At 41.0% G+C, this 27,888-nt stretch overlaps 1 protein-coding gene across 1 annotated transcript; it reads left to right on the top strand.

The window, feature by feature from the left end:
* Window positions 1–55: 55 nt before the first annotated feature.
* Cd48 (CD48 molecule) lies at window positions 56–27,636 on the top strand. Its single transcript, XM_038349358.1, has 4 exons — window positions 56–187; window positions 19,618–19,917; window positions 22,711–22,977; window positions 27,223–27,636. The coding sequence occupies exons 1-4, from the start codon at window positions 112–114 to the stop codon at window positions 27,300–27,302; spliced, it is 723 nt and encodes a 240-aa protein (XP_038205286.1). The 5' UTR covers window positions 56–111; the 3' UTR covers window positions 27,303–27,636.
* Window positions 27,637–27,888: the final 252 nt, after the last annotated feature.

Here is a 27,888-nt window from a genome sequence, read left to right as displayed (position 1 = left end):
TCCCACTCTACCGTACCGCCTCATACACAACTTCCTCCTTCTGCTGGGGTTTGTTCCCTGCCTGCTCTCACAGTTGTCGCCCTGTGTTCCTGAGAAGCTTTTCAAAGTAGCATGTGCTACTTCAGAAAACAGGAATGGTGTCTGGTCCTGGAACTGCTCCTCCTGCCTGTGATATCGGGACTTCAAGGTAGTTTCCACCAAGTGTCTGCTTGTGGTTGTGCACTGAAGGCATGGCCAGCCGGGAAAGGGGAGATGGGACATAGTTCAGCCTGGAAATGGGTGGGATCTTGGGCAGGGCAGTTCCATGCTGGCGGCAGGGCTACGGGGAGGCTGGGGAGCCTTCTTTAGCTCTGGAAAAATCAGGCCCCGTTTCTTTTCACGAGGGGACATGAGAGACAGGAGCCAGGGAGATGGGGAAGTAGGGTCCCCTGTACTGTAACTCATGGCTGTTGGCCTATGAAAATTACAGGAACTTATTTTTAAGTAAGAGAAGCTCTCCGCGGAGGGGTGCTCCGTTGTTCAGTTGCCATGTTTTATGTTCAGAAGCAATGTGTCCTGATAGGTGTTGGGGATTTTACTTATGTAAGGAGTCCTGCCATGAGCTAAAATAAAAGGTAAACAACCATGTTAGAGACAGATCCAGATTTCGGCACTGTGGGTGAAAAGTTATGAGCAAGAAGTTACACAGCATTGTAAGACTATGATGGTGTGCAGATCTCAGGGAGATGAGCTAGCCCTATGTGGGGGAGATTTGAGTGACAGTCATACCAGGCTTCTCTGCCTGGTGTTCTTGGCACAGACTGGCTTCAAGTCTAGGGATGCACTGTCTGCAGGGCCCTTTGTAATTTTCCTGACCACCTTGGTTACTTCAGCTCATAGCACAGTATTACGGCCGTTGACATGGGAGCTGATAGGAAGCGTTGCTGAGACCAAGTAGGCCAAACTTAACTTTGTTGTTTGCCTAGAATGGAGCATCCTTCTTAAGTCTGGGCCTTTCTGTCTAGAATTCTCTGTACCCTCAACTCATCCTGCCTCACCACGGTCTGCCATTTTCCTGTGTCTTCCTCCAGGAAACCCTGGGGGGGGTTCAACTAGTAGTTATGACTTGCTCTCTATTTCCTTCTTGAGTTAGCATCCAGTATTTGCCTGGAGCACAGCAAATACTCAGTAAATAACCGTTAAACAAATGAATGAGTAACTTCAAAATCTTCCTTTTGGTCTACATGTCCATAACTTCATGAGCATTTGACAAGCTTCTTCTCTTTTGTAATGTTTGCCTTCAAGGTAAAGTCTGAGAAACACTCCTTATAACTCTTCCCTCCTCTATCTTTAGGGTTCTAAGCTGTCCATTTTCAAGGAGATGATTCAGGAGTGTCCTCTGCTCCTGAGTAGCATTTTGCTGTCCCCCTGCAGGTAGAAGGGTGCACTGGAAATGGTATTATACTGGGAACCAGAAGAATTGGTTTTTTGTTTGTTTGTTTTTGTTGTTGTTGTTGTTGTTGTTTTGGTCTGGGCTCCATCCTGTAGGGCCCTTTAGAATTCTCCTCCACTCTAAAATGGGCATGATGTCACACTTCCTATGTCTCTGAGGAATTTCTAGTCGGACTCAATGAAGTTTTAAAATGTGAAGCTGCACCCAGGACACACATGCAGCACGAGGTAGAGGGGAGTGGGGGATACGCATAAATGAACTCTCAGATGCTCAACTCTTGCCTGTGCCTCAGATCTGAATTTCTGTTCTTCTTTTTTTCAAGCATCTACTCTAGATGTTCCAGATATGTGTTCAGAATTTGACTCACCATTTTTGTTCTGACGTTTTCTTGCTGTTTAATGAGCCCCCCAAAGCACAAGTACTGAAAATAGTAGCTACAACAAATTTCACTCATGAGTTGGAGGTGGGTTTCACTAGGTTACTTTTCATTTAAGGAATTTCTCCTAATTGCCAGCGGGACCATGGTGGAGCCTAGAGTCATTTGAAAGGCATTTTATTCATGTGGTAAGTGTCTAACTAACTGTAGTGCCTCCTACGACCGTTTAACACATGACCTTTCTTATGTGGCCCTGGCCAACCTGGAACTTGTTGTGTGGACCAAGATGGCCTGGAACTCATGGAGAGCCACCCAAGTGCTGAGATTAGCAGCATGCAGCACCACGCTTGGCTATGGGAATTTTTATTTTAAATTGGAGCTGAGGCCATTGCTCAGTGATAGAGTATTTGACATGTCGGAGGCCCTACTCTCTAACTTTTGACCGTTTAAGACAAACCAGTCAATAGTGTCTGTTATTTCTCACCTAACTTTGTGAGTCACCCCTCAGCACTCTGTTCACTAAGGCTGTCATGAAAGCCGATCCAGCCGCAAGAGGAGGGGACATCATCATTATTGTTCTTTTGAGAAAGGGTCTCTTGTAACCCAGGCTGGCCTCACATTTGCTGTGTAGCTGAGAACAGCCTTGAACTTGCAAACTTACTGCCTCTCCTTCCCAACTGCTGGGATTATAGATTTGAACCACCATCCCTGACCTCAAGGGGAAGGGACCAGAAACCCATCTACTGACAGGAGGGGTGTTAAAAAGGCAAAGTTAGAGAGTAGGGCCTCCGACATGTCAAATACTCTATCACTGAGCAACGTCCTCAGCTCCAATTTAAAATAAAAATTCCCATAGCCAAGTGTGGTGCTGCATGCTGCTAATCTCAGCACTTGGGTGGCTCTCCACGAGTTCCAGGCCATCTTGGTCCACACAACAAGTTCCAGGTTGGCCAGAGCCACATAAGAAAGGTCATGTGTTAAACAAACAAAAATAAAAATTAAAAACATAAGCCCTTCCATAATTTCTCTCGTCCCCAACTTTTATGTTCTTTTATAGTTATCTGCCTTGACTAATAGCACACCCATTTCTGCAGTGTCTCAAGCTAGAATTCTAGTAGTTATCCTCAGTCTTTTCTTTCCCTTGCCTTCCACAATCAGATATGTGCTAGTTTATCTGTCTCATTGTCTTTCATCCTGGACCAAATGATCACTTTCTGGTGTTGACCAGCAGTAGCACGGCCAATCCTAATTGCTCTTTTTGGTCCATTCTCTGTACCTACCTGATTTGAACACTGCTATTGATGTAAATTTTCTAAAATAGTTACATTTATTTCACCTTTTTTTAAATGTGAAACTCCTCAATAACTTCTATGACAAATGAGAGAGCCTAAATTTTGAGTACAAAGTTCATACACCATCTTGCAGTCACCTCCTGCCCTCACCTAGCCTGTGCTCATCTCATTTTAAATGAATTTTGCCTTTGTCATCTTTGAATGCTGGGTGCTATGATTAGTTAATTGGATCATTAGAGATAAGAAGAACCACCCTAAATTTGTCCCCATCTTCACATGGTACCCCATATAAAGGGCAAGGAAAGAGGAAGCTTTTGCTTTTTGCCTGCTAGTCCTCATTCTTGCTGGCAAGTCCATGCCTTGACTGGTATTGGTGCCTACTTTTCAGAATTCTTTTGTATACTGAAGACCAGCTTAGATATTCACCCCTATGAACTGATAACTACTAGGTTCTTGGACTTTCTGTCAGGAGACTGGCATTGTTGGGCCACAGTCTGTGAGCCACTCTAATAAATCCCCTTTCTATCAGTTCTGTGATTCCAGAGAACCTTGACTCACACAACAGTTTAAACCATTTTAGGCCCTAAACCAAGCAAACAAAACAGAATCCTCTTTTCACCTTCTACGCCCTTCCACACGCTCCATCCTCCTTCCCATTCACAATGTGGTACCTTGAAAGGATGGCTCATATCTGCTTCTCCTTTTCTACACTCGGAATCCATATCAAACTGGCCTACTACACTCATTCTATCCCCTGTCTCAGAAAAGATCACCCTGGGTATTATCACCAAGACCTAAATCTAGGGTCTTAATAGTTCCTAAATGGATTTATATAGGCTTCTTAAATGTTTGGTCTCCAGAGAAAGCCTGTTTCAAAAAACAAACAAAAATGCTTGGTCTCATCAGCGCACTCCAGGTGACACCACACCCATTCCTTCAAGACTCATCTCTATTTCTTCTTTATGAATTTTACTAAAACTACAGATTTGTGGTTTTGATAATCAGAATTTCTTCTTTAGAACATTTTTTCTCTTTCCTGAGTAATGCTTTGGTTTGAAATTACCCCCCCCCCGTGTGTGTGTGTGTGTGTGTGTGTGTGTGTGTGTGTGTGCGCGCGCGCACGTGCATGAATTAAGGGGCTCGCCATGTATCACAGGATAACCTTGAATCACAATTCTATGGTCAAATTTTCAAGTGCTGGGATACATTCACTTGCTATTTCAGCAGATATAATTATGCCTTTCTAACAGACAGGTTACATGGATGGGCAGAAGCAGGATTATCTCCATTCCTATTATGAGCTACAGGGAAACACTGTTACTTTGCCCTCGGTGCTTAGACACATCACCCACTGCTTTGTCGTCTTGTCAACAGTCATCATCCCCTCCACTCTTGTCTCACCTGTCTTCTAAAGAATAACTACAACCATTATGAAGGTACAGCAAGACCAACGGACCACTTCCTTAATTTCGCTAGTAGTCATCCCCAGTGATTAGGTCAGCCCTTTCAGAGTTGCTCCACGCAGATGGTTGAGGGAGACGATGCAACATCCTGTTCACCATGGTTTCTCACAGCCCCCCTACGTGGGAGGGGGCTGGGGCTCAGTTTCCTCTTTATTCTATCATGAGTTTTCCCATCTCCTGACTGTAAGCTGACCCTTGTCTGAGAGGCTGTCCTGGGTGACTCAAGTGAATTCTTCATGGATGAGGGTGGGGAACTTTTGTCCCAGTGCCTGCGGTACTTTTGGTTATCTCCAATAAGGAAGTGCTACGGGTGTCTGGTGAGCCAAGGACAGAGTTACTTAGAACCTTAGATTCTTAGAATCACAGAACAGACTTCTCTTTTGCCAGAAAAAAAGTGTATTATTTGGCCCTAAATACCAAAGTATCAATGGTAAATCACTGACTGAAGCCAACATATTAAAACCACATGGAAATAAGAATGAGAGGAAATATGGAATGTATATCCAAAGACTTAAAATCCTGGACATGATGGCACATGGCTGTTACCCCAGCATTTAGGCAGCTAAGACAGGAGAATCTGTTATTTAAGACCATCTTTGACTACATGGTGAGTTTGAGCTCAACCTAGGTTACATGACATTTTATCTAAAAACAACTACAACAAAAAGCCCAGTGGGAATATTCTCTTATGCTATACTCTCTAATAGGCCAGGCACCTGCATGCATTGCTGCTGTCAAAGCCCAGAGAGTCCAGGGCATGAGACTGTACAGTATCTGGTTTTTTTTTTTTTTTGGTTTTGTCTTGTTTTGTTTTTACTTAAGTGATTCTATGAAAGATATGATAAAATATGGACTGGACCAATCAGAAGCAACTTGGAACCAAGTGTCTGGTTATGTCTGCATAGGTCAAAGGACAGGGCAATTGGTATGAGCAAGTGCAGGGAAACCATCAAACTAGATCACCCCATGGCTAGAGAAGTTTCGAGTGGGACAGACATCTCAGAGTAGAGAGCAGTGGTCGGGCAGGAGAAGAGCTTCTATATGACCAGCAGCAGGGTGGGAGTCTCTAGGGGCCACAGGCTTTTGAGTTACCTTTGCTTGCAGTGGTCTACCATTAGGAACAGAGAAGGGAAATGGTGGCTTTCCTCAAGAACAGAGACCCAAATCACAAGGTGTCTGAGGCGTGTTGAGTTTAGGTCTCAGTTTACCTGGTAGGATCCTTCTGTTCACCTGGGTTGGGCCATCATCTTAGGACATCATCAGTAGCACTGCCATTTTGGGGCCTGCTTTGTAACCTAACAGATAAGTTCACTTGTTGAAACGATAGGTAAGTCGAAAGAATGAATGGATCCTGAAATGAAGGCCTGAATTTTGAAAGCTCTGGGGCCATAGATGTTTCTATCTCTCTGTAGTTGAAGAGGAGGCTCTTGAACAGTCCTGATGCTATGTGGCAGAGACACAGCAGGGGGATGTCACACGGGCAGAGGGGATCATGTATTTGCCTACATGAGTGGCAATGCCTTACAAGGAAGAGTGTATGAAACACGTAATTATATCCTTTTGAGGTCAAGCTAAACATCCCCCAATTCTAGTTCCTCTTAGACAGATCCGAAAATACCAACAAATTTGAAATCACCCAACATGAGAGAGATGAAGAGGCTGTGCTGTTGGACTGAAAACAAGCAGTAGCCCCCACTGAATGTTTAAATTGCTACTTAATAAAATTTGTTGATATATAAAGACACCGTTAGGGCATCTACAAGCACATAAGGGATTGTCCTGGTCAGGTTTTTGTCAGGAGGCATAAGCTAGAGTTGTCCAGGAAGAACCTCAATTGAGGAAACGCTTCCATCTGTAGACCATTTCGTAATTAATGATTATTGTGAGTGGGCTGGGCCAGTGGGGTCAGTGTCATCCCTGGGCAGATGGTCCTGGGTTGTATAAGGAAGCAGGCTGAGCAAGTCACTCAGTAGCAGTCCTCAGTGGTTCCTGCTTCAGCTCCTGACTCCAGCTTCCTGCCTTGAGTTTCTGTTCTGACTTCCCTCAGTGATGGGGTGTGACCTCATACTTGTAAGCTGAACTCTCCCTCTCCAGTTTTTTTGGTTACGGGACTTTGTCACAGCAACAGAACACAGAAACTCGGAAGCTTCAGCGACATCACTTAACAGTAATTCTTCCTCAATACCAAACTTTCTCAGATAATTCTTTATGAAAATCATCAGTTCGTACTTCCTAATGATTTGTGTTTAAGAAAATGCAAGTACCTATGTTAACATAAGCCATTTTTCAGGAAATTTTGAAAAAATAATTAAAAATTTTTATTTGTTTTATCTTATTACTAATAATATCATTAATTTTCTGTTTTTCTTTTGAGAGAATCTTGCTATGTAGCCCAGTATAGCCTGAAATTCACTATATAGCCAGTCTGACCCCAAACTCATGATCTTTCTGCCTCAGCCTCCCTAGTTCTGGGATTACAGGTCACTGTACCTGGCTGAATTTTTTTTAGAGCAAAAGTAAAAGATTACTAAAAGAAAAATACCTTAACTGATTATCTTCAACCATTTCTCTATCCCCTTTCTTCATCCATTCCCCTCCTTCACTCCATACCATCCACTGTGATCTTTTTGGTGTTGGTTAAATATGGCAGGCACACTCCCCACCACAGCGCCTTTGCTGTAGATCTTCCTCTACCTGGCTCAGTCATGGAAGATATCTGCTAGGTTTCCTTTCTTCTTGAAGCCTTTGCTCAGACACAACAAACTCATTACCTTATACATGACATCTCCCTGATCTATCTCTCCACCTGTATTCATAACCCCGCTTTCTCTTTTCTCATAGCAATCATCACTGCTTAATATGCTGTATAATATATTCAGTTATTGTACTTCATTACTCTTTTTCTTTATATTGAAAGTAGATATTTTTCATATAATATATCCTGATTATGGTTTCCCCTCCCTCTATTCCTCCTAGTTCCTCTCCACTACCTCTCTTAACTGGATCCACTCCCTTTCTCTCTCCTATTAGGAAACAGACAGGCTTCTATGGGATAATAATAAAATACAACAAAACAAAATATAGTAAGATAAAAAAACAATCACACTGAATTGGACAAGACAAAAACAATTAGAATGAAAAGAGCTCAATAGAACATACAAGAATTAGAAATACACTTGATCACACACTCAGGAATGAAAAGAGCTCAAGAGAACATGTGAGAATCAGAGACACACTTGTTCACAATCAGGAATCTCAGAAAAGCACTAAACTGGAAACCATAGTGTATACATAGAGAACTTGATGCAGCCCCATGCAGGCCCTTTATATGCAGTTTTACCTTATCTGAGTTCAAATGAACTTCGATCATGTTGATTTAAAGGACCTTCTTTTCTTGGTCTCCTCCATCCCCTCTGGCTCTTATACTCTTTCTGACTCCTCTTCCGTGGAGTTCCCTGAACACTGAGCAGAAGGATTTGAGAAAGACAGCCCATCTAGAACTGAGTATTCTAAGGTTTTCACTCTGCATAATGCATGGCTGTGAGTCTCTGCATCTGGTCCCATCTGCTGCAGGAGGAACCTTCTTTGATGATGGCTGAATAAGGTACTATGATGCTGTGGCATACCAGTAAGGTTCCAGCTTCTGTCTCCTTCGGCAGCTACATGGTATCTGCCTATCTCTGCTTTCTTTCTCCCTGAATGCAGGGAGTTTAGTTTTCCAGCCTAGCTTTATTCTGCCCTGCCAAAGGCCAAATCAGATTCTTTATTAACCAATGGTAATAAAACATATTCATAGCATACAGAGGGGAATCCCACATCAGACAGTTTATGTTAGAGAGGATGTGAAGTAAGGGGAATACTCTTCCACTGCTGGTGGGAGTACAAACCAGTACAGCCACTTTGGAAATCAGTATGGCAGTTTCATAGAAAACTGGAAACCAATCTACCTCAAGACCCAGCTACACAAATTTTGGCATATTCCTAAAGGATGCGCAGTCATACCACAAGAACACTTGTTCAACTGTGTTCTTAGCAGCATTATTCATAGTAGCCAGAAACAACCTAGATGCCCCCTCGACTGAAAAATGAATAAGAAAAATGTAGTACATTCACACATGGAGTACTAATCATCTGTAAAAAGTGATGACCTCATGAAATTTTCAGGCACATGGATTGAACTAGAAAAAAATCATTCTGAGCAAGGTAATCCAGACCCAGACAAACATGGTATGTACTCACTCATTGGTGATTATTAGGAATAAAGTAAAGGATAACTAGCCTAAAATTCACAGCCCCAGAGAGGCTAGATAACAAGGAGGTTCCAAAGAGTGATACATGGATTTCCCTGGGAAGGGGAAGTAGAAAAGATCTCCTGGGTAAACTGGGGAAGGGGGTTTGGAGATGGAGGGATGTGAATAAGAGGGAGCTGGTTGGGTGGGTTGTGTGCAGGTTGTGTGCAGGTTGTGTTAGAGGCAGGTTGGAGGGTGAGAGTAACAAAAGAGGTGTCTTGATGGAGGCCATTTTAGGGTTAGTGTACCCTGTTTTTTAAATGTAGCATTTTGTTTGTTTATGTCTAGTTTCTTGAGTTCATTATATATTTTGAATATTAGTCCTCTATTGAGTGCAGAGCTGGTGAAAATCATTTCCCATTCTGTAGGCTGCTTCTTCATCCAAAACAGTGTCCTTTGCAGTGCAGAAGCTTCCCAGTTTCATGATGTCCTATTTCTCAATTGTTGATCTTAGTGCTTTTATAACAGTATTCTGTGCAGAGCATCTTTTACTGTGCCAATGAGTTCAAGGCTATTCCCCACTTTCACTTCTGTCAAGGTTCACTGTATCTGGTTTTATGATGAGGTCTTCAATACTGTCGGACTTGAGTTTTGTGCAGAGTGATTAGTATGGATCTCACTGTGTTCTTCTACATGTCTACATACAGTTTAACCAATATCAATTGTAGAAGAAGTTGTCTTTTTTTTTTTTTTACCCAATGTGTGTTTCTGGCTTCTTTATAAAGAATCAGTTGTATATTGGTGTGTGGATTTATGTCTGGGTCTTCAGTTCAATTCCATTGATCTATATGTCTGTTTTTGTGCAAATACCATGCTGTTTTTAGCTTTTTAGGACAGTTTGAAATCAAGATTAATAATACCTCCCATAGTGCTTTTATTGATTCAAGGTTGTTTTAGCTATCCTGTTGTCTGTGTGTGTGTGTGTATGACTGTGTGTCTGTGTGTCTGTGTGTATGTTTTCCATATGAAGTTGAGAATTGTCTTTTCAAGATCTATGAAGAATTGTGTTGGAATTTTGATGAGGATTGATTGCATCTATAGATGGCTTCTGATGTGACGGCCGTTTTTACTCTGATAATCCTACAGATCTGTTAGAATGGGAGACTTTCCATCTTTTGATATCTTCAATTTCTTTCCTCAATGATGAGGTTTTATCATACAAGTCTTTCACTTGTTTGGTTAGAGTTAACAAACTTTATATTTTTTGATGTTATTGTGAAAGGTGTTGCTTTCCAGAGTTGTTTCTCATTCTGTTATTTATATATAGTAAGGTGTCTTACTTAGGGTTTTTATTACTGTAAAAAGAAACCATGACCATAAAAACAAACATTTAGTGGGGTCACTCACTTACAGTTCAGAGGTTTAGTCCATTATCATTGTGGTGGGAAACAGGGCAGCATGCAGGAAGACATGGTGCTGGAGCTGAGAGTCCTTATGTCTTGATCAAAAGGCAACAGGAAGTAGTCTGTCTCCTGTCCATTGGGTGTGGTTTGAGCATGTATGAGACCTCAAAGCCTGCTTCCAAAGTGACACATTTCCTCCAATAAGATCATACTGATGTAAGATTGCCCTCTGTATACTATGAATACCATTGGTTAATAAAGAAACTGTCTTAGGCCTGTGATAGGACAGAGCTAGGTGGGGAAAACTAAACTGAATGCTAAAATAAAGAAGGCAGAGTAAGGGAGAGCCTTGTAGCCTAACCAGAGACAGAAACTGGAACTTTACCCAGTAAGCCACAGCCTTGTGGTGATACATAGATTAATGGAGATGGGTTAAATTAAGATGTAAGAGTTAGCCAATGAGAAACTAGAGCTAATGGGCCAAGCAGTGATTTAAATAATATAGTTTCTATGTGATTATTTCAGGAGTCTGGGCAGCTGGGAAATGAACAAGCGGCCTCCTACAACATCATACCCTCTCTAACAAAGCTATGCATCCTAAGCTTGCCTCTTCCTTTGGGGGACATTTTCTTTCAAACCACCACATTTCACACCCTGGCCCTCAAAGGCTTATAGCCATATGATAATGCAAAAATGTATTCGGTGCAAATTCTAAAGTCCCATAGTCTATAACAGTCTCAAACTTATTTAAAGGTCTAAAGTTCAAAGTCTCTTCTGAGATTCATGCAATCCCTTAACTGTAATCCCTTGTAAAATAAAAATAAAAAATCAGATCACATACTTCCAATACATAATGGCACAGGATATATGTTACCATTTCACAACATAGGGAAGGAAGCAGAGTGAGTAAATACTGAACCAAAGCAAGACCAAAAACCAGCCGGGCAAACCACAAACTCTGCATCTCCATATCTGATGTCAAAATTCTCTTCAAATCCCCAACTTCTTTCTGCTTTGTTGACTACAACATACTTTTTTTGGGGGGGGCTTGTTTCACTCACTGTTAGCAGCTTTCCTCAGCAGGTATCCCACAACTCTGGCATCTCCCACATTTTGGAGTCTCAAAGGCAATCCAAGCTTTACCTTCACAACTCTATGCAGTGGCCTCTGTAGACCTCCGTTTAGGGACATCCCTGACCCATGCCTGGTCTCAGAGGCTTTCCTCAGTTGTGGAGGAATATTCCATAGCCCCTTTCTTCTATTCTTTCAGCCAGAACCACGTGGCAGAACCTGCCAAGTTCTGCTGCTTACTGGGACTAGAACATGGCCCCCTCATTCAATTGTATCCTTACCAACTTGCTGTTTTCAATTCTTTCCTTCACTGCCTAAGCTTGCCTGTCCTGAAACTGGATCTGTAGACCTCTGTAGATCTGTAGAACTCAGAGAAGTCTTCCTTTCTAATTTGAATACCCTTGATCTTCTTCAGTTGTCTTATTGCTCTAGCTAAAACTTCAAGTGCTGTATTGAATAGGTATCAAGAGAGTAAGCAACCTTGTCTTACTCTTGATTTTAGTGGAAATGCTTTGAGTTTCTCTACATTTAATTTGATGTTGGCTGTAGGCTTCTTGTAAACTGCCTTTACTATGTTTAGGTATGTTCCTTGTATCTCTAATCTCTCCAGGACTTTTATCATGAAGGGATCTCTGAGTTTGAGGCCAGCCTAGGTCTGCAGATCCAGTTTTAGGACAATAAAGCTTAGGCAGTGAAGGAAATGATTTAAAACAGCAAGTTGGTGAGGATGCAATTGAATGAGGGGGCCATGTTCCAGTTCCAGTAAGCAGCAGAATTTGGTAGCTTCGGTCACATGGTTCTTGCTGTAAGGATAGAAGAAAGTGATGTTGATTTTGTCAAAGGCCTTTATGCCACTAATAAGATGATTATTTGGTTTTCCCTTCAGTTTGTTTGTTTATGTGGTGAAGTACTATATTTATTTTTGTATGTATATTGGCCATCCCTGCATCTCTGGGATGAAACCTACTTGATCATAGTCGATATTTTTGAAGTTTCTTGGATTCAGTTTGCAAGTATTTCTGCATCTATGTTCATAAGAGAAGCTGGCCAGGCGGTGGTGGCGCACGCCTTTAATCCCAGCACTTGGGAGGCAGAGGCAGGCGGATCTCTGTGAGTTCAAGGCCAGCCTGATCTACAAGAGCTAGTTCCAGGACAGGCTCCAAAACTACAGAGAAACCCTGTCTCAAAAAACAAACAAAAAAAAAAAAAACCATAAGAGAAGCTGGTCTGCAATTTTGTTTCTTTGTGGAGTCTTTATGTGGTTTGAGTATCAGGGTAACTGTGACTTCATAAAAATGAATTGGGCAATATTCCTTCTGTTTTTATTTTGTGGAATAATTTGAAGAGCATTGGCATTAATTCTTTTTTGAAAGTCTGATAGAATCTGAGCTAAAATCATCTGGCCATGACCCCTTTTGATTAAGAGACTTTTAACAACTACTTCCATTTCACTAGATCTGTTTATCTTGATTAACTTTGCTAAGCAGAATGTTTTAGGAAAAAAGTATCCATTTATTTTAGGTTTTCCAATAAAAAATTATCCATTTACTTTAGGTTTTCCAATTTGGTGAAAGTACAGGATTTTTTAAAGTTTACTTTTATGATTCTCTGTATTTTCTCAATGTCTGTTGTTATGTCTCCCATTGGTGTAGGAGGTTCTTCTGTCTGTGTGTTGCTTTCATTGGTTGAGTAAAGAAACTGCCTTGGCCTTTTAATAGGGCAGCACTTAGGTAGGCAGAGGAGACAGAACTGAATGCTGGGAAGAAGGGCAGGGAGAGAGCCACCATGGAGCTGTCAGGTCAGACATGCTGAATCTTTCCCCATAAGCCACAACCTCGTGGTGACATACAGATTATTAAAAATGGGTTAAATCAAGATGTGAGAGTTAGCCTATAAGAGGCTAGAAATAATGAGCCAGGCAGTGATTTAATTAATACGATTTCTGTGTGGTTATTTCAGTTAAGCTAGCAGGGCGGCTGGGATGACAAGCAGCCCACTTGCTCCACTCTCCCTATAACACCCCATTTTTGTTTCTGATTTGGTTAACTTGAACATTTACTCTCTGCCTGCTAGTTAATTTAGATAAGGGTTTGTTGATTTTCTCAAAGTACCAACTTCTTGTTTCATTGATGCTTTGTACTGTTCTCTTTGTTTCTTTTTTATTGATTTCAGCCCTGACTTGATTATTTCTTGCCTTGTGCTCTTTTTTTGGTATGGGTACTTCTTTTTGCTAAGTTACTGGTATGAGATTGCTCCAAATTTTTCATGTAGACCCTTAGTGCTATGGACTTGCCTCTTGGAACTACTTTAATTGTGTTCCATAAGTTTAGGTATACCATGTATTTGTTTTCATTCAAATTTAGAAAGTCTTTAATTTCTTTCTTAATTTCTGTCTTGGTCTATTTTTCATTCAGCTGGGAGTTGTTCAATTTCCATGAGTTTGTAAACTTCCTGTTGTTTCTGTTTTTGTTGATATCTAGCTTTAATCCATGGAAGTCAGAGAGGATGCAAGGAGTTATTTCTATTTTCTTTTATCTTTTGAGACTTGCTTGGTGTCTATGTAATCAATTTTGGAGAAAGTTCCATGAGGTGCAGAGAAGAAGGTATATTCTTTTGTGCTTGGTTGAAATGATCTGTAAATATGTGTTAGGTCTATTTGTTTATATGTCAGTTAGTTCCAGCATTTTTCTCTTTAGTTTTTGTCTGAATGACCTATCGATTGGTGAGAGTGAGATATTGAAGTCTCCTAATATCAGTGTGTAGGGGTGAATGTGGGATTTAGTAATGTTTCTTTTACAAACGTGGATACCCTTGTGTTTGGGGCATGGATGTTAAGAATTGCAATGTCTTCTTGGATTTTTTCTTTGATGAGTATGTAGTGTCCTTCCCTATCTCTTCTGATAAGTTTTGGGTTGAAGTCTATTTTTTTAAATACAAAAATGGCAACAGCACCTCCTTTGGTCCATTTGCCTAGAATATTTTCTCCATATCTTCACCCTGATTTGATGCCTATCCTTGATGTTATGGTGTGTTTCTTGGATGCAGCAGAAGGATGGGTCCTGTTTTTGCACCCATTCTGTTAGTCTGTGTTTTTTTATTGAGGAATTAAGACCACTGATATTGAGAGATGTCAATGAGCAGTGTTTCTTGATTGCTATTTTGTTGTTGTTGTTGTTGTTGTTGGTGGTGGTGGTGGTGGTGGTGGCGGTGGTGGTGGTGGTAGTAATTGGGGGGATTCCCTTCTTTTCACTTTGCTTGTCTGGGATTATTCATTCTCTGTGTTTTCTTAGATGTAGTTAATCTGTTTAGTTTGGAGGTTTTCCTTCTTGCATCTTCTGTAGAGATGAATTTTTAGAAAGATATTGATTAAATTTGGTTTATCATGGACTATCTTATTTTTTTTTCATATATAGTAATTGAAAGCTTTGCTTGCTATACTAGTCAGAAATGGCATTTGTAGTCTCTTAGAGTCTACAGCATATCTGTCCAGAAATTTCTATAGTTTAGAGTCTCCATCAAGTAGTCAGGTATAATTCTATCCTTTATAAGTTACTTGGCCTTTTACCCCTTGAAGATTTTAATAATACTTTTTCTTGTGTATGTTTAGTGTTTTATTATGTGCAATAGGAGCTTTCTTTTCTGGCCTAGTCTATTTGATATGCTGTGTGCTTCTTATACTTTGATAGGCATCTTCTTCTTTGGGTTAGTGAAATTTTCCTCTATGATTTCATTGAAAATATTTTCTGTGCCTTTGACCTACGTTTCTTCTCTTACTTCTATTCCTATTATTTGTAGAAATGGTCTTTTCATGGTATTCCAGGTTTCCTAAACATTTTGTGTAAGGAGATTTTAGATTTAACTTTTTTAATGATAAATTATCCATTTATGTCTTTGATACCTGAGATTATTTCTTCCATCTCTTATATTCTGTAGTGAAGCTTGCCTCTGTGGTTCCTATTCGAGTTCCTAAACTTTTTATTTCCTGATTTCCTACAGTTTGGCTTGATTCTATTTCTACTTTCAGATCTTGAAGGGTTTGATTCATTTTTCTCCACTGTTTATTTGTGTTTACATAGATTTCTTTAAGGGACTCATTCATTTCCTCTTTAAGGAACTCATTCATAAAGGCTGTTAAAGTTGTTTTCTTGTGCCTCAGCTAGGTTGGAATATTCAGGGTTTGCTATCAGAGGGTTGCTGGGTACTACTGGAGCCATATTATCCTAGATACTGTTTTTACAATGGCATCTAGGCATCTGATATTTGGAAGATTGTAGCTCAATGTGTTGATATCTGTTGACCGAGGTTTCTATCCCACCAGTCCTACAGCTATTAAGCCCCAAAGAAATATACAGAGGTCTAAATTAGTTATAAACTGATTGGCCCATTAACTCAGGCGTTTTATTAACTAATTCTTATATTTTAAATTGGCCCATTATTCTTGTCTATGTTAGCTACATGGCTTGGTACCTTTTTTGGCAAGGCAGTCACATCTTGCTTCCTCTGCAGCTGGGTCACAACTGTGGACTACACTTGCCTCTTCTCAGCATTCTTGTTGCCACGCCTCTACTTTCTGCCTGGTCATCATCACCCTGCCTATACTTTCTGTCTGGCTACTGGCCAATCAGCATTTTATTAAAAATAATACAAATGACAGGATAAAAGATCATTGTCCCACAGCACTTCCCCCTTTTTTTATTTTTTACATATTTTTTCCTTTTTTTATTTTTTCCATTCAAAAATTTACAGTTCCTCCCCTCCTCCCATTCCCCTCCTGCTCTCCCACTAACCCTCCTCCCTCTCCCTCCCTCCTTAATAGAGGCAGGGAACCCTGCCCTGTGGAGAGTCCAAGGCCCTCCCCGCCTTACATTCAGGATTAGGAAGCTTTGCATCCAAATAGACTAGGGTCCCAAAAAGCCAGTATGTGCAGTAAAAACAAGTCCTAGTGCCTTTATCAATGGCTTCTCAGTCAGCCCCCCATTGTCAGCCACATTCAGGGAGTTCGGTTTGATCACATGTTCATTCAGTCCTGGTCCAGCTGGATTTGGTGAGCTCCCATTAGAACAGACACACCGTCTCAGTGGGTGGACAAACCCCGCGTGGTCCAGACTTCCTTGCTCATCTTCTCCCTCCTTCTGCTCTTCAACTGGACCTTGGGAGCTCAGTCCGTTGCTCTGATGAGGGTCTCTGTCTCTATCTCCATCCATAGCTGGATGAAGATTCTATGGTGATATTCGAGATAAACATCAGTGTGATAGTGGGGCAATGCCAGTTCAGGCACCCTCTCCTCTGCTGCCCAAGGACCTAGCTGGGGACATCCCATGGACACCTGGGATCCCCTCAAGAGCCAAGTCTCTTGTCAACCATAAAATGGCTCCCTTAATGTAGATATCCTCTTCCCTGCTCCTATATCCTCCCTTCCTCCATCTCCACCCTCCCACTCCCCCAAGCTCTCTCCAGTCTTTCCTTTCTCCCTTCTCTCTCCCCCTCTTCCCTTCTCCCACCCCACCCCTTCCCCCACCCCCATGCTCCCAACTTTTGCCTGGCAATCTTGTTTCCTTCCAATTTCCAGGAGGATCTATATATCTTTTTCTTTGGATTCACCTTATTATTTGGCTTCTCTAGGCTTGCGACCTATAGGCTTAATGTCCTTTGTTTATGGCTAGAGTCCACTAATGAGTAAGTACATACCATATTGATCTTTTTGGGTCTGGGTTATCTCATTCAGGATAGTGTTTTCTATTTCCATCCATTTGCATGCAAAATTCAAGATGTCATTGTTTTTTACCACTGAGTAGTACTCTAATGTGTATATATTCCACACTTTCTTTATCCATTCTTCCATTCCAGTTCATTCCTTAGCTTTCTGAGAATCTAGCTTCATGGTGAAGGTACTGGCTGAAGCTATGTTTATTGCCACAACTCTATGGCATTTCAAAGTCCATGCTGCCACCAAGAAACATGCTGTAGACTATTCATAAGCACCATTTAAGTATTCTGTAGCAGAGACTCTTAAAAGGGCTGCAAAGTTTTTGTAGCTAAAGCTGAGTCAGGAAGCCTCTCTTAAATGAGATGCATTTGTCTCCAGCAAACAGACCCCACCTGAGAAAATGCTGCTATCAATAAGTCATGCTTAACTCTATTTTTTTTCTGTCAAGAATTACTTCCAAAGCTCTCTCAGGCTTTCTGCGGATGCAGCTGTCCACACTTGCCAAGAGAGGATAAAACAGTTTTGAAAAATTCTTGCCTCTGAAAATGGTCTGTCAGTTACTCTAGGCATTAGCCAAAGTTAGTTGTTTCAACATTGCAAATGAGACTTTGGGTAATTGCTTAGGCAGCCAGTTGTCTCTGTCATCTATTGTACATTTTGGAAGCTGCTTAATTGCACTTCCTGCCTACTCAAGTAATATCTCCCTTCTCAGGCCTTCGATGGGGTTGAAGATTAGATAGTCATAGTTATCATCCACTTATGATCTGGCCAAGTCATTTCCAATATAAGACTTAGATTCCTTAGGATAGAATGTTTATTAAAACATTTGTCATGTGTTCCTTGCTTAATATTGTTTATGCTGGTTGAAATTCTAATCTTATGCTTGATATCTGCTCCTAGTGTATATAGTTTTGTATTGGGTTTGGAACTCTCTTATTTAAACAAAAGGGGAAGGTGCTGTGGGAGCTCCTTCCACTCCTTCAGCCAATAGCCTTCAAAATACCAGCCCACTTGGGTGTGGTCTCTTATACTATAAATACAGCTGTAAAGCAAGTGCTCTGCTAGCTTGCTCCCAGCTCTTGCTTCCAGCTGCTTGATTCTGTTCCTGTTCACCATTTGTAAAGAGGACTATGATCTGTGAGTCTCCCCTAAATAAATAACCCTTTATTATAAGTAATTTTGAACTAGTATGGGATTATTTTGTAACTTCTGCCATAAGATATCTGGTCTTGTCTTGTTGGTGGGGTTTTTTTCCTTTGGTTTCTTTTCCTCTCTGGATTTTAAGAGAGTGTAGTGGCTGTATGTTGTCTGATGGGAAATTTTTCTGGTGCCCTGATAGGTGTGACTACTGGAGATTCCAGTTAAAATGTTTTTATGGGTATCAAGAGTTGAGACCTAGATTAGAGTATGAGCTGGCAGGGCTGGGGGTATCCACAGAATGGAGGGAAGCAAGGTATTTCATTGGGATATGCTTAGTTCCCTGGAAAGGGATACAGTGTATGAGGAGAGGACACAGCAGAAGGTCGGCTACAGAGCTGGAGATATGACTGGGGGATTGAACTTGGAGGAATGGAGAGAGGGTAAAGCTCTGCAGCTAGTCCACTTCTTCTCTGGACAGAGTGGCCTGTGGGCTCCCAGGAAAGGCCTGCTGGAGGTGGAGACAGGGACAAAACAATAGGTGGAGGCAAGGATGTTTGGATGGGGCTATCTGTGTGATCTGTTGGAGATGGGGGGAAAGGGGTCTTCAATAGGTGCTCTGCTGCAAATCTGGAGATGAGGTTGGGGGATTAAATCCAGAGGAGCAGAAGGAGAGGTGAAGATCTTCAGTCAGCCTACCTGCTTCCCTGGCAGGAATATTTATTTCTTACTGTTAGCTCAAGGGCCTCTTATGTTTAACTCACTGACATATTCCCACCTCCTCATACAGCACATGACACATGGTTCTCAGCAAGTATTATCTTTTAAATGTCTTCTAACTCACATTAGTGGCCATCACTCCAAAGAGCTTCTTTCAGCTTTCCTCTATCCCCCATCCTATGTGGCTTTGTCCCACACTACCTTGTCCTTGTCTTTACTATACTAACAAGATATTATACTGGTTTTTTTAAGACAGTCTCATGTAGCCCAAACTGGCCTCAAGCTTACTATGTAGACATTGAGGACCTTGACCTTGTGATTCTCCTGCCTTTATCTCCTGAAGGCTAGGATTACAAAAATGTACTCTACCAAGTAAGCTATACCCCCAGCCCAGGCTGATTTGCTATTCTGTTCAGTTCATACTTGTGTATTAAATCTCTTAGAGTATAATTATGTAATAATGATGTCTATGACTAGTGTGCTTATTGAATAAAACTGAACAAACAGGAAACAAATTCATAGAGGGAAATGACTTAGAACCAATTTATTTGAAACTCTATGAGGGGTGGGGGCTATGAACAAGAAAGTACCAGTATCAGCTTAGTGCCCTTTTTTTGGATGAGAGAAGATATTTGGGATTATAATCAATATGTTCTGTCCCACCCTGTCTCACCCCTGTTTCTCAGACTCTAACTTTTTCCTCCTCTACCAGCTCAAGCTAAAGCTGGGCCATTGGACAACACTGCTTTCTCCAGGATGAGTCTCACACTCTGAATTTCATTGACAGATCATTCAGAACTAGAGATAAATGCTAAAACCGGCAGCAACATAACCCTACAAGTCTTCAAGAAACCACTTGGAACCTACAAACACATTACCTGGCTTTATACTACCAAACAGAAGATTTTAGAATATGAGTATAACAATACAGAGGTGACCTATGCTGGATATCGGGGCAGGGTCAACCTTGACTATACAACTGGTGCACTTCAAATCTACAATATCCGGAAAGAAGACGAAGGTGACTACTACATGAGAGTGTTGAAGAAAATTGAAGAAGAATACAAGAAAATCTTGAATGTATTTGGTAAGTTTTAGAGTCAAAGGAAAAATGCCTATTCAGGGAGTTTACTGGGAGTTGGGTAGCTGACCGGAAAAGGGGAAGAGAAGAACATCACGACACACTTACTACATTTCTCCCAGAGACACATCTACTTGTAAGTGAGCCTGACCCAGCAGATATCAAATTGTGTTAGTTTTTCATTTAAAAACTCCTCAGATAAAGAATTCAGACAGGGTAAGGCTTATTTGGGTTCACGGCTTCAGAGGTTCTACGGTCCATGGCTATTGGCTCTATTACTATGGACCTGTGGGAGGTGTAGCATCATGGCAGAGGGGGGAAATGAAGCAGAGATGCTCACCCCAGGCTGGGAAGGAGGTACTAGAATGAAGGGCCAAGAACAGGATATACCTTGCAAAGATTTGTTCCTAATGACTACTTTCTCAGTTGGGTCCCTCCTTCCAGTTTCTACCATTTCCCAGTAGTCCATTCAATTATTAATCCATCAAAAGATCAATTAATTGATGGGATCAGAGATTTTTGAACCAATCACTTGCACAAATATTGCCTACTAGTGACCAAACCTTCAACGTGAGGCCCTTTTGAGGAGCCACATAGAGGAAGGAACAAATCATGGTAAGACTGGAAACAGTAAAGACTATTTCTTCTGTAGTTCCCTCATTCTTTCATGTAAGCAACCCAAATTAGTTTTGAGCATACTTTAATTCTTTCTGAACTCGGATTTCATCAGACTTATAGAAAAAGAGATATTAAAAATAAATTGAGATAGTTCTCTGGGAGAGTTCTATCAGATTTAGTATGACAAAAATTTCCACTTACAGCTTCAGCCTAACCAGTTCTTATGGAAATGAGAGTAGGGCATTATCCTTGGAGTCGGACAGATTTAGGTTCAAAGTGCCAATTTAACAAAATAGCTGTGTATGGAAAGACAAACACTCCCATGTTCTTGGCTAATTTGTGGAAGCCAAGAAAGATGACTTCATAGTCACTGGAGGGAAGTTGGATAATGGAAACCATCATAAAGTTAAATAGAAGGGGTCATCTCTGGGATTTCATAGCACACTATTTCAAAGTAGCTGGAAAAGATCATCCCAAATATCCAAACACATAGAAATTATAAATATTTGAAGAGGCAAATCTCAATTTTATGAAATAATTATTATACTGTACATTTAATTATCACATAGTACCCCCATCAATATGTACAGTTATTATGTATCCATCAACACTTTAAAATCCCTCTGACCAGTTCCCTAGTAGCCATGGCACCGTGGTGTAAGATATTAATCTCTTTGTCCATATTAAGTAAGGTTCTTTGGAGGGAATTGACAAAAGCCAACACTTTGTACATTTACCAAAAAAGGAGATATGTTCCAATGGAACTCAGTAGAGCAATTCAAGGGAATGGAGAAGAGCTAAGAAGGCCTGGGGGTGGAAGGCTGAGAACAGGGCCAGTTCAGTCCTGAATCTCAGGAATCTACAGATTCAGGCATCAGCATATTAACACAACTTAACTCTCAACGCTTGGTTTTGTGCCCAATCAGAACCTCATAAAGAAAAAATGCATTTATTTATGGTTTGCCTAGATTATTTAATGTCTTTTGCTATGTAATCTTCTGTCTAAATACTTAATAAATACACTAACTTTGCTTCATTCTGTTTGATTATGGAATTCTTTTCTGTGGGTCAAGATCCATCTTTATCCAAATGGGGGTCCCCAAAGGAACAGGAAACTCCTTTGGCCATGGGTGACTATGTTGTGGTGTGTCTCCCTGATATACTAGCAGAGCTACAAACAAAGAAATCTATGAGGCCAAGAATGTATAGAACCCTACGTTTTTTCTCTTTCAAAACTGGTGGACTCAAAACATTTCCTTGGTCAGAATTAAATTAAAAAAAAAAAATGGTTTCAGTAACAACCCAAGGTCCAGGTTCCATTTTCCTCAGGAAAGGACTGTTTTGCAATTAAATTTAAATGTTCTAGCCACTGTCTAACAGCTTGTTCGAATCTGTAAGATGGCCACAGGCACAGGGTGTTTGGGGGGTGTGAGATAACTAAACAGCCACCAGTGGCCTAAGGAGTTCACCTTCCCTTTGGAGATTTCTGCTCGGGTAAAGCTGGATCCTTGACTACCCCACGGAAAAGAATTCACGGTGAGCCAGAATGAAGCAAACTTAATGAGTTTATTAAGTACTTAGACAAGAAGTCATATAGAAATAAAGACATTACATCATCCGGGCAAACTAATCTATTTTTCTTTATGAGCTTCTGATTCACAACGGAAACAAAGATGGCAGGTTTATAGACCTAAGCATCCTATAATGACAGTGTGAAGGGCTTTGCTCTGTAATAGGTTGAGGCCCTTCAGGATTCTCCCTGAATCTGAACTCCAGAATTCTTGAGGGACAAAGTGGCCCCCACTGGTGCTTGCTGTGGGCTTTTGTTAGAGGACAGGCCCTGAGTATCCCAGGTAGTTAGGAAACACAGTCAGAAGTCAGCTGGTCTCCCCCCTAACACTTAGCTCACGGGTGACCACCACCCACTTTGTTCCTAATGGCATGTAATAAACTCTGGCTCCCCCTCCTGGATCGACCTTAGTATCACCACCCAAAAGTAGCCTCCTGAAGACAAAGTTGCTCCCTGGCTCCATCTATAGGAGTCTCTTATCCATCCATACCCACCTTGAATAGCAATCATGGTCCCTCCCTGGTTCCCTTTGTAGTCTGTTGGTCAAATCCTTGCTTCATAAACACCACAAAAATGTATCCGCCCATTGTCTCATAACAAGCCTTTTTCAGATCCTGTGTCCCAGCCTACCATAAAAATGGAGAAGACTGAAAATTTGCCTGACTCATGTCACCTGATACTATCCTGCAAGGGAGAGCAACAGAATGTTAAATATACTTGGTTTGACAACTCGGGGCTTCTTCCCCAAAATGGAGAAGGAGCTGTGCTGGAAAGAATCATCACTCCACAGAACAAGTCTACATTTTATACGTGTCAAGTCAGCAACCCTGTAAGCAGGAAAAATGACACCGTGTACTTCATTCCACCTTGTACTCTGGGTAAGAATTACCTTCCAGGGAGCTGAGGTGGGCACATGATGACTGGTTTCTTTTGAATGAAGAAAGATATGGGGTTCCTGCTCGGCCTTCTGGCAGAGAATGTGGTGGGAAATCTCAAAGGTGTCATTGGAGTTTGAGACCTGGCTTCCACTTGGCTCTACAGCTACCTACCAGCTAGCTTACCTTATCTTTCCTTAAAGCTGAGTCCTGAGTAACTGTAGGACAGCCTGAGATACCAGAACAATTGGGGAAAGTAGGAAATGTGGGAGAGTGGTCCAGGCAAGGAAATAAGGAAAACTGGATGAGTGAGAGAAAGGTTGGTGAATAGAAGCAAGGTCCCCATCCTCAGGAAGAGACTGCATAGGTATTATTCTCCTTGGTAAAGGTAGGAAGGCAAACTCTAGGCTTCATGTTTCAGATTTCTCTGCATTGCCTAGAAGCATCCTTTCATACAATATCATTCCCCCTTTAGTTCAGACCTACAGAGGTACCACTGAAGTCCAGGATTTTGGAGTTAGTCACACCTCAGGTTACTCCTGTATAGTCTCTGTATTAGTTATTTTTACTGTTGATATGATAAAAAATGCCTTACAAAAACAACTTAAAGGATGAAGGGTAAGAATTCAACCCATCACTACAGGGAAGGCATGGCAATGGAAATGTAAGATAGCAGTTCCTGTCATGTCCACAATCAGGAAGCAGAGAGATGAATACTGGTACTCAGTAGGCTTCCTCCCTTCCCACCTTTCATTCCCCAGCTTGTGGAAGGATGCTGCCCACATTTAGTACAGATCTTCCCTCCACAGATAAATATCTCTAGAAACACCCTTAACAGACACTCTCAGATGTGCATCTCCTAGGTGATTCCATAGCCCACCAAGGTGACAACTGAGTAAACTATCATAGTCACTTAGTGGCTAACTAGGTGCCTTAGTTTCTCCAAGCTATGTTTCTCTTAAATGTAAGACTAAATAATGCTACAAGAAATAAATGATACATGTAACCTTTCTAACACTGGTGGTAAATAGTAATTCATTAGTGGTGAATTCATAACATAAGTTAGCTTTGGTTCTTCTAACTCTGCACACAACAACTGTGGGGAACCCCTTAATGAATTTGTTTACAATCTCCAGAACTCTAGCCATTCCATCCTCCATATGTAAAAGTGCCATCCTTAAACCCAGATATACATGTTTTTTTTTTCAGACTAGCTCATACCTGTGGTTGCAATGCTTTTCTGTGACCATGTCATATCCATGTAACTTTCTGGCAAAATAAAGATATTGTGAGGAGAAAAATGTGATCTCCATTTGGGAACAGGCAATTTCAGTATTAGCTGTTGAAAGTGGAGCATGTTGGCTCATCTAATTCTAGCACTTGAGAGACTGAAGCAGGAGAGTAAAATAGTTTGGTGCTAGTATAGACTTCACCATGAGACCCTGTCTCAAAGCCAACAATAAAAATGGAATCACTTGAACCAATCCTTCCAGAAGCAAGTAAATCCAAGGGATTATAGAGAAATTATTCTTATGCACAACTACTTGACAGTATCTTCTGACTGCAGCTCCTACTTGTATTTTATTTGTGATATTTATCTCAGATGCAAGCGTATTTTACCTCAAGGTTGAGGTGTGCCAGAGCTCAGGGAGCTATGCAGGAGAGGAGGCAGAAATATAAGAGCCAGTGAGAATGGAAGACACCAAAGAAAGAGGGCCTTCCAGACATAACAGGACTGATATACATATGAATTCATAGAAACCATAGCAGCACACACTGGGCCTGCACAGGTCCAAGTCAGATGCTGTCCCAGCACTGAGAGAGGGAAGCAGACATGGGCCCCCATCCCTAACCCAGAATTTCTCTCCAAGTGTCAACTGCTTATAAAGAAAACATTAGTTTTCTGTGATGGAGTCTCACCAAATACAAGCAACACTAGAAGACAGGCCCATGCCAAGCAGTAACAGGCCAACACAAAGTTAAGTGGTATTGGAGGATTTTTTTTTTGCCTCATATGGTTTGTTTGGGCATTTTTTTTCTTTACTGGTCTTTTGCTTATATATTATGGTTTCTGATGTTACATGTCTATATGAGTTTCTCATGCTTTTTCTTTGTTCTTTTTTCTGTTTATTTTATTCTGGTTTGTTTGTTTGTTTGTTTTCCAAAGAGACAGAGAATAAAAGTGTAGGGTTGGATGAGTGGGGAGGTAAGGAAGATCTAGGAGGAGATGAAAGAGGAAAAACCATGATTGGAATATATTGCATGAAAAAAATTATTTTTTCAATTGAAAAAAAAGATAGGTATAAGAACAGAGTAGAGAAGTGTAGAAATGTATCCATGTTAGGAATAAAGATATTCTAATAAAGAGATGGTGTTACTGTCCTTTCGAAGATTAGACCATTAAAACAATGGACACTGTGTGGTTTGAATAGAAATGAGTAGGAATGGTGCCCACAGGCTCATATGTTTGAGTGCTCACTCATTAAGGAGTGAGTGGCACTATTTGACAGGGATTAGGAGGTGTAGCCTTGTTGCCGTAAGTGTGCCCTTATTGGAGGAAGCATGTCACTGGGAATGGGCTTTGGAGTTTCAAATGCTCAAGTCAGGCTAAAGGTCTCTCTCTCTCTCTCTCTCTCTCTCTCTCTCTCTCTCTCTCTCTCTCTCTCATGTATACTTCTTAGATCCTTCTCTAGCACCATGTCTACCTGGATGCTACCATGCTTCTGCCTATGCTGATAATGGACTAAACCTCTGAAACTATAAGCAAGCCCCAATTAAATGTTTTGTCTTATAAGAGTTGCCATGGGCAGGGTGTCTCATCATTGTAATAGAACACTAACTAAAACAGACCCCAAGGAATTAGAATTTCTCCAGGAATCTGATATTGGCAGAATAAAAGGCTATAAAATCAGGCACCAGCCAGAGGAAGTACTTGTCTCCAGGGAAGAGACTTCACACAGTTATCACAACTTGTCAGAACACCTTGCAGAAGAGATTAAAACCAGGACAATGACATGTGGGACCATACTTTGACTAAGACAGCTTATGTCTCTTGCCTTCTATTTAAACCTGAACTTCATGTTAAACCTGAATATGGACATTGCCATGGGTTATTACTGACTTCTTTGTCCCTCTTCCCAATGTAGTTTTCTTTAATAAAATCCCCCTTTATGCTCTCACATAATAACCTTGTGAAAATAATATAAAATATATAATAATGTAATTTACCTTTATATTTCACTTACTTTGTCTCTTTAATTGGCTTATTAAAAATGAGTAGCTAAGCCTAGGTTCTTAGGACGACCAGAGCACAGATCCTAGCCATAGCAACTTCCATAATATCCTATCACTAGAGATTCTGGGTCCTGGAGACATGGCTCTTCTGTGTTTTTCAGGGATTGGTCTTTGGTCTGGTTTCTTTGCCTCTGCTTTCTACACATTGGCTGTAGGCCTGGATATTCTTGTTCTATCTCCGCTGACTGGTCATATCTTTTCATCCTCTCCTAACATGATCTCTCAGTACAGATCCAAAATAATAGACATGGGGTAATGAGAGCACAATAGACTGGCCAGCAATACAACAGTTCTGAGACCTGAAAAAAAAAAGAAAGAAAAGTGTAATTTTTGTCCTTTTAAAAGTGGGAGCAACCGCAGAGAAAAATAAAATCACCTCCCCCCTTTGAGAAAGGGTAAAGTAAACCAATCTTGACTTTTTTTGCCAGTTGAAATTTCCTAGAAAGCACTCCAATTCCCCTTCTCATTTTTATCGCTCATTTCCCTTTCCTGTGATCAAACCTCTCCTTCTTGTCCCTTCATTGGGAGGTTTTCCTTTCTTTCCTCCTAGTTAGTACAAATAATTATTGAGAAACAAGGAGAAGTGGCCCCTCTGTCCCTACACCTAGCGGTACGCATCTTCAAGGTCCTCTGTCTACACCTGACATGGCCTTAGCTCATTGCTCTCCAGGGTATGGGGTTGGTTCTTTTCTGGTCCTACAGATAAGTCAAGGTAAACGTCCATCACGGGATTCAACCAAGCTAATGACATTTAAGGAATTTCCAAGGTCTTTACATCTGAAGAGGATAAGTTTTTGCAAAGAGGAGGATTTCCCTAGGCAGTTGGGATCAGGTTTGGGGAGGTAGCCCTTCTCCTGTTTTAAGAGTGCTGTCCTTATGCCCAGTCCTCCTCTTCTTCTTCTTCCTCCTCAACACAGTGATCAGGTCTAAGTGTATGGGGTTTTGTTCTTTCAGCCAGATCCTCTGGAGTACGTTGGATCGCAACTTTGCTGGTGGTCATAGCACCCATCATTCATACCTTCCTGTTGACCTGAGATGAACTCTTCTCACTTGAGAATGAAACTTCGAGGCCACTGGATCCTGCCTTTATCATCTGGAAAGCAGCTCTGACTCTATGGGACAGAAGAAATTGTGTTGTTGGACATTTGTGATGGTTTGCATTTTCTTACCATCCCAGAGTTAAGTGCAGGGCCTCTGCATGCTCCAAAAATGCTGGGCCACTGACCTATGTGCCAATCCCTTTACAAAGATTTTATAGTAACCTTTTAAAAGTGGTGGTTAATATCTAATTTTATATACTCTATTTGTTTTCCAACAGTCATTAAAGATAAATTCGTTATTTTCACCAAAATAAATAACTACATTATGTTAGTGGTTTTTCTTTTTAAAAATTGATTCTTTTCTCAAAAATATCTTAATTAGTTTCCTCTCCCTTTAATTCTCCCAGTTTGTCACTACTTCTAAGAGGTAACAACAAAACATAACAACATAAAATATAATAAGCTAAAACAAAAACCATCACATCAAAGTTGGACAAGGCAAGCCAAAAAAAGGAAAAGTTCCCAAGATCACACATAAGGATCAGAGACACACTCATTCACACACCCAGAAGTCCCATAA

This window comes from Arvicola amphibius, chromosome 12 (genome assembly GCF_903992535.2).
Source record: "Arvicola amphibius chromosome 12, mArvAmp1.2, whole genome shotgun sequence".
NCBI classification, from domain to species: domain Eukaryota; kingdom Metazoa; phylum Chordata; class Mammalia; order Rodentia; family Cricetidae; genus Arvicola; species Arvicola amphibius.
Note: the sequence above shows the minus strand (reverse complement) of the source record. Positions and strands in the feature narration are given on the sequence as shown.